Here is an 8185-nt window from a genome sequence, read left to right as displayed (position 1 = left end):
GAAACATATAAAAAAAATCCACATAATATGTGTACAGAAGTTTTAAAAATGATATAGCATTATAAAGTAATTTGTCTATGGTTGATTCCCATTTACTTGTGCAAATACTTTAAAAAATAGACCGTAAATCTAATTGCAGACTACGTGTTACATGCCAAGTAACACGTAGTCATACATAACCATAACCACGCCTACAGATTCTTCAAAATGTACGATTTTTATCAACAGTAAATGCGACAGCTTCGACATGTAATCTTGCAAGTTGATTAAAAAAAAAAATTAACAAAATAAATCAAGTTTATTCATCAATTTTATCGTGTAATATTTTTGAGTTTAAAAGTAATAATTGAGTGTCATTTATAAAAATACAAGCGTTCTCACACGTGCCACTTTCCAAGACCGAAATAAAGTTTGCTTTTAGAATTTATAGCTGAAATCGCAGATGGAACTAATGTTCTTATACAACTATTGATCATTTTTAACTTCCGTAAATACAGTTTACTTTGCTCAACAACAAAAAAACTGGTATTTTATTAAAATTATTTATTGTTTGTACTTCTACTTAATTTAAGACTTAATTGTAAAATTTTCATAAAAACTATGTTTCTACAATGTCTCTACAAATCTATGTTTGTCTTAACGAGTTTAATCCGTTCCAAAACTTCCGGATTTTTACTCCTATAGTGAAACATATTAAAAAATACACATAATATGTGTACACAAGTTTTGAAGATGATGTAACAAGTGCGCAATCCGGGACTTCTCTTCTCATCGTCACTCGTTATGCGAAACGTCGCTCGTTTTTCTTACAAGGCGAAATGCTCGTCATGCGAGGTGCTCGTTAAGCGAAGATCCACTGTATTTGATTTAGGCAGTGGCGGAACTTCAAATCTTTTTCCCTCGGCAAGATATTATTCAGGCTTCAAAGTGCAGGGTCTTGCAGGGCCACATTAAAAAAGTTGTGAGCCCTAAACACCAGTTAGTTTTATTATTTGAGGGCCTTAAACAAATTTTCATTTGGGCCCCCTATAGTAACAACACAGCACCCTCTCTTCCGCAACAGAAATATCTAAACAAAATAATTAAAAATTGTGTAATTTTTTGGTTGTTACAATAAATGCTGTTATTATATTATTATTTTTTATAATAAAAATAAATAAAGAATAAAATCTGGTTTTAGATCACGAAAGTAACATTCTTGTGGAGAATACGGTTTCGATAAATGTATCAAATAATTCAATAATTGAAGGCACAAAATAATTAATTAAAAAAATAAATAATTTTACAACATAAAAGCTCTCTTCACACTTTCCCCAATTCCAAACATTTTTAATGATCAAACAAAATGTTTGTTTGATCATTAAAATGTCAAAACGTATATGAATTATGCGTTGCCATCAAATATTTAAAATGTCGATCGAGTGCATCGGCTCTCCCATTATTATGTGGAAACAACGAAAGAATTAAATGCGAGTAAATTGGACATAAAAAAGGGCTCGTATGGAATCGATGAATTATTAAATTGGAGGAGCTGGAACGTTCGACAATATACAAAAAAAAGAAGCTTTTCCATTATTCTATGTAATTATCGAATCTATAATTAATCCAATGGCCGGATTTCGTAATTGAATTATATTTTGTAAATCCGAAGCGTGCAGGAATTACTAATGATTTAGTGCACACGCCGCATGGACCCGTGGGGAGAGGAAGAATGGACCCGGGCGTTATATTATATTTTCACCATTGACGGTCGTAAATCAATAGAACGAAACCGATTAATTTGCGGTACGAAAGATATACAGAACGTTTCAATCTCTCCGCGGATAAAACAAACCAAAAAAAATAAATGAAATATTAAATCCGGTTACGCAACTGGCAGCGCCATCTGTCAGTAGTTGATGTATACATTGAATATTAAGAAATATTACAGGAAACTATTTTAATTTGCCCTCAGTTATATTAACTGAACTATAATTATAAACATAATATAATTAATATATAATTTAACGTTTTTCATCAAAACAATTCAATTATTTAAATGAAAAATTTCAAATAATCATTAATTTGCATAATTTAAACGTCAATCAATATTAAAATTTGTTATGTAATTTATAATTAACGACATATATTCGATTAATTGTTCAAATATTAAGGATTTGTTTTATTTATTCTGTGCTTTAATTAATAAAAGCAATAAACTAATTAGTATCAAATTATTTAGATATTTACGTTTAAAAATAAATTATTTTTATTTTCAAGTGTCATATGTCATTTTTTTATATGTAATTATTAGAATAATAATTGAAATTTGTATTACGTTTCAATACTGAAAAGGAATTAAATTTTTCGTGTGGTTTTGTAAATTTATATCTGAATGACATTTCTTTCTATTAATAGATATCACTTCTATCTTTAAGGCAACCAAAACGTTTCTCGTACCGTGCAAATTGCATAAGTTGATTTTCAATAAAATAAAAAAAATATATAGTAAAAGCATTAAAGTTGTCGTAGACCTTAATCCTGGGTTTTTAACAACAAAATACGAGTTCTTGAAATCTATTGAATTAATTCTATAAATTCTAATCCAACCATTTTTTTCCAAGACAAGTCTTGTGGGCTCTCAAGGCCTATGGCCCATTGTGCCTAATGGAAAAGACTGCTTTGAATAACATTTACTTTTCCTTCCTGTATTAAAAATTAATAAAATTTATTTATTTTATATTTACAAATAAAAAAACAAAATTATTTCTGTTACATAATTTGCTTTTAGTACAGTGAAACCTCGCTTAACGAGCACCTTGCATAACAAGCATTTCGCTTAACGAGCAAAATTAATTGTAAGAAAAATCATCATTCTAGTTGCATCTTAGTGTTGTTTGTAATCATACAATTTATAAACTTGTGTTCAGAAATGTTTTTTGTGCAAAATTTAATAACACTTACATGTCTCCGAATAAAAAAAACCAGAGAATAAAAATAACCATATATATGAAAAGCAAAATCATGAAAAATCGAGACCAAGTTATACTTTTTTTTCTCCGACATGCAACACATTATCGTAATTTACATTAGTTTATGGGAAAATGTGTTTCACTATACGAGTAAAGGTGTATTAAATTTAATTAAAATAAAACTTAAAATATTGCTCTTCTTCAGTGCTTATTGTAAAATATTATTTTGAGTGCAAATGTACCGTCTTTCGGGCATTTTCACTAAAGTACGAAATTTCACACTCAACTGTTGCGTACACACCACAATGCATTAGCGATTGTTTGCGGCATTTACGACTGAATTCTTTGAAGTATTTCATTTTTAACATTACTATCTTTAACACTATACCTGACTTCAAAAAACTGTACTACTTAAATATTTACTTTGTAAATAAGCCAGATGACTTTATATTGTACAAAGTTAGGTAAAACTATCTTCCTAAATGACAAATCTGTGGACATAATAAAAATGTCAATTGTTTTTTCTTAGTTTATACATAAAGAAAGATTTGAGACAAATATTGGTTTCTTATTAGATATTAATTAAAATTGAGCACTAACTTACTTAAAACAGCGTTTCTCAATCTGTTTGCCGAGCGAATCAACTTATTTGTATGCAGTTATCCTTTAACCCAGTGGTCCCCAGCCCCCGGTTCGGAACGTATTTTTTTCTATTTTATTTACTGTGGTGTATTTCTCTCAGGTTTGTGCGACTTTCCATGGACGAGAAGTTATTTATGTTTTTATTATATTCTGAATCCATTTTTGTTTGCAATTTTCGCATTATTAAGGTGCGTTTTTATAAAAGACTAAATGTAAATACTATTTCATATTTAGAATCTTATTTAAAAAAGGCCTTGTAGTGGTCCGTGAGGTCAAAAAAGTTGGGGACCGCAGCTTTAACCCAATTGTTCATCAGTTCTTTCATTTGACATAATGTGACAGCTGTCATTTCACGATCTAATTGCTAAAAGTGTTTCATCAAATCCTCGTTTTGATACAAGGTGACAGCTGTCATTTCTTTACCCAATTGGTAAGAATATTTCACCTTTTCCTCGCTTTGACACAAGGTGACAGCTTTTATTAAAAAAATGACGTGAACCACATGAGAACCGCTGATTCAAAGAGAAATGACAAACATTATCATTAATACATTTAAAATATATATTATATACTTAATAATAAACAAGTGATAAATCTAACATAATACTTGAAATAAATAGTGAACTTCTTACTAATTTAATATTTGTTCATTAATTAATTTAAAAGAATATAGAAACTTTTGTAAAATCCTAATTCGATTATATTTAAGTAATTTTCCAGTAAAATTTTCAATTTGAGACTAATTATATTTCTTTTATGAACTTAATCTGAGGATATATAAAAAAAAAAACAGAATGAATTGGAAATCTATTAAAGCACGTTGCTGCAGGTTATAACATCACATACAAACATGCTACAGATGGTCGAGTTCCAGTTAGTAGTTAAACTACCTAACAAATATAGAACATAGGGAAATACCAAAAGATCAAAGACAAGTAAAACGGTTTTAAGTATAAGTAGGATGCAGAGATCAGAATGTTAAAATTAATCAAAATACTTTTATAAATTAATCAACTCAAATCTACATAACAAAACAAAAATTTACAACGTAAAAGTTAAACATTACATTGATAAAACAATTAATTCACTTTTTTTTTAATTAGTAATCATATGTAATTTCTTATGACGAAATTTTTAATTAAATTCATAATATTGCTTATTGATCATCTTTATTTCAAGTTTTTACTGTTGCGGTTATTAAAAAAAACAGCGCTCTTTTTTTGTGTGTGTGTGTGGTTATGGCAACAAAGTAATCATACATAATGTTTTTGTTTTATTGATTTATATTACATAAATATACAAAGAAATAGAAATTATTTATACAAAATAAAGTTACACATAATGCTCTACGCTCGATAGGAATAAAACTGTAATGTAAATAGGTACAGAGATAGATCAAAGGGATGCCCCCGGCCCGCCGTCGTGCAGAGCTCCGTCGTTCCGAAACTTATTTATTTAATCAAGTTTATCGTCTGATTTTATTAGGTTTTCAATGGTAAACAGACGCGAATTTTTGCTTTTGCACTGCGACGTCGACGAAACGACCATCGAACCAATCGACGATTCGCGCGACGACATCATCGACGCCTCCTCCATTGGCCGATCGCTAATTGACTGGCTGCTCGGAGATGGCGCTGATAACGATGGCATTAAGGAAGCTGTCAATTCCTTCAGCGTCACTGACTCCTGAAACAAATACATACACATACAGAGATAATGTTTGTTCAAAAAGGACGAAACGAAATTAGGGCAACTACTTCAAAAGGATCATGTCTTCGGCTCTCGTTTCATATTTGCCTTCATTTGCATATAGATTGCGTTAGTTAAAGACTGAAACAATGGAGGTTTTAATCTTTATACTTCAATAAAACATACATCAACGTGATCTCTAAATTTAATCGATTATTTTAAAGTAAAAGTTTGTAATAAAACACTATGTTATCAAAATTGGTTTACTTGTCACAAGTATTTGACAAACTGTCAAAATTATCTTTATAGAAAAGAGTAATGATTTTTTATAGATGAAATTAACCATTCACTTAATTAAATTATTATCAATAAAGAAATTTAAGATTTTTTTTAAATTCAAAATAAATAAATAATCATGAATTATTGATTCATACTATCAATTTTTAAATAATACAGATTTAAACCACATATTTTGAATGTAGTCTTCAGTTCGTTTAGAAAAGAATTATTTTAATCTAAATCTATCGATTTTTTAATTTTCATATTATTTTACTTTAAGTTCAAACCGAAAACAAAATATTGCTACTATTATATGAATCTATTAAAAGATTAGTAACTTCAATAATTATCAAATATTTTAATTTGAATCATTACGAATTATTACAATCCAATTATAAAGATAATTCAAACTATTTTATATGTTAGTAACTTGCTCTTATCAAACAACCATTGGATTTTCGATTTAAACTAATAGTAATAATAATTTATTGGCCAGTGAAATGAATGAGGCTGTCAACCAACAAATTAGAATCAAAAATCATCATAATGGTAACTATAAAAATTATCCATTTAATGTCAACCGCAATCTTAAATTTACGACATAAAAAAAATATATTTGATGTTACTTAGATAAAATTATCATTCAGTAATAATAAAAATGAAATTAGATTAACTGCTTAATTGGATTGATAATACATATAGTTTTACTACATTTTACTACAAATGTATTGATTACAAACAATAATTTTGTACACATATGATTATTTAAATTATTAAAATTCAAATTAATACTATTAATTCATATTCATTTAACTTCAAATATATTCGATACAAATAGATTTGTATAAAGTGATTAATGTTTAATTTCTTTATCTATAAACTATTGAGAGTATTTTTAAAGAATTACTATTTATTAAGTTTTATGCATGTAGATTTGTGCAAAGAAATTATTGATGAATTTCTGTATATAAATTTGTTCTCTATAAACTATTGATTACTTTCAAATAAGCCTTAATTACTTTACGCCAAATGCATTTATTAGATACAAATTTAGACAAAGACATGATATTTGACGTTATATACAATATTAACTATTGATTACTTTAAATTAATCTTTATGTACTTTACGTCAAATGTATTTGTTACATTCAGATTTAGACAAAGAATTTAGTTTTGAAGTTATATATAAGATTACTTCATATCTAAATAATGACATAAATTTCAAATTATTTCTATTAATTTTACTTCGAAAGTATTTGTTATGTAGAGATTTGTGTAAACTATAGATTTATCTAAACTATAAATTACTTTCAATTAAGTCTTATTTACTTTATTTCAAATGATGATTTTTTTAGATGCAAATTTAGACAAAGAAATTAGTTTTGAAGTTATATACAGGATTATTTCATATCTAAATAATTGAAATTGTCATTAATTTTAAATTGTTTTTATTAATTTTTCTTCAAAAGCATTCGATACATTGTAGATAGTAATGATTTGCTAATTTATAAATCTTCAAGAATATGCAATTAATGTTGTTTTGACCAATTTGATTGATATGTTGCAATAAATGAATTTTATATTATTTACCTGATGATACAGAGCAGCACTACAATCGGCAATCCTCTGCCTCCTGGTCTTCCTTCTTCTATAGTTTCCTTTTTCGAACATGTTATCAGCTTTCGGGTCCAGCATCCAATAGCTTCCCTTGCCACCTGCTTGCTCCGGACCGCCGGGACCGACTTTATCCCTTGGCACTTTCACGAAGCAATCGTTCAGACTGAGATTATGTCTGATCGAGTTCTGCCATCCCTGTTTGTTATCCCTGTAGTACGGAAAGTTATCCATGATGAACCTGTAGATTCCACTGAGCGTGAGTCTCTGCTTCGGCGAAGAACCGATGGCCATCGCGATCAGAGCGATGTAAGAGTACGGCGGTTTCTCCGGTCGCGGTTCATGATGCAATTTCAACGGAAGAGGAAGGAAGATGTTGGATAGGTAAGGATTGAGAAAGGGATGCTGCAGTGTTAGGTAATCGGGCAGCGAGTAGAGCCCTTCGATGTGCTGCAGCGGAAACATCTTGACTACCTCCAAGAAAACGAGCTTCGTCTTAAGTCAGAATTCTATTAATGCGCTCCCACTGAGTGAGTGACTTAACCAATAGCGTCGTTCGGTTTATCCGATGGGGCGGAACCGTTTCGGCCAATCAACGGCGAGATTAACCGTTTTCCGCCGCATTGATTTACTATTTGTTGTCACACGTGTTTTGTTCGACAATAACGGCGACAATCCTCAAACAGGAACAGTAAATAAGCGATCCTGTTATTCTACACTTACTTAAATTGCTATATGTCATCGGGATTTTCTTCGGGCGTTGTTTTCATTTCGGATATTTTCCCTCCTCGCTGCATCTCGCACACGAACAACCACCACTAATTTTAGCCGCAACCAAAACCACGAATCACTTATTTTCTTTCTTTTGACGCAACGACGCTTTTTGTTTTTCTTCCGTAATTTATATGTCTGCATTTTTATGCCGGCATTAAAAACTATTTTCATAAATCTCAATTGGTTGTATCCTAAATGGGACTTAAACAAACACCGCAAACACCAAAACACATTCA

General features: G+C 29.7%; 1 protein-coding gene across 1 annotated transcript; it reads right to left on the bottom strand.

Annotated features, from left to right (window-relative positions):
- Positions 1-5048: 5048 nt before the first annotated feature.
- Positions 5049-7640, bottom strand: LOC108559580 (fork head domain-containing protein FD2-like). Its single transcript, XM_017916907.1, has 2 exons — positions 7152-7640; positions 5049-5279 (listed from the first exon to the last, which is right to left on the bottom strand). Exons 1-2 carry the CDS (start codon positions 7638-7640, stop codon positions 5049-5051), a joined length of 720 nt encoding a protein of 239 aa, XP_017772396.1.
- Between the last annotated feature and the right edge of the window lie 545 nt (positions 7641-8185).

The sequence above is a fragment of the Nicrophorus vespilloides genome, unplaced genomic scaffold, assembly GCF_001412225.1.
Source record: "Nicrophorus vespilloides isolate i.1.1-1 unplaced genomic scaffold, Nicve_v1.0, whole genome shotgun sequence".
Taxonomy (NCBI): domain Eukaryota; kingdom Metazoa; phylum Arthropoda; class Insecta; order Coleoptera; family Silphidae; genus Nicrophorus; species Nicrophorus vespilloides.
The sequence above is the reverse complement of the archived record's forward strand: the minus strand, read 5'-3'. Positions and strand labels throughout refer to the sequence as shown.

Coding starts and splice junctions, on each gene's coding strand:
- LOC108559580 (XM_017916907.1), bottom strand. CDS start 7,640: ATGTTTCCGCTGCAGCACATCGAAGGGCTCTACTCGCTGCCCGATTAC. Junction 5,280..7,151: donor GTGCTGCTCTGTATCATCAG/GTAAATAATATA, acceptor TATTTGTTTCAG/GAGTCAGTGACGCTGAAGGA.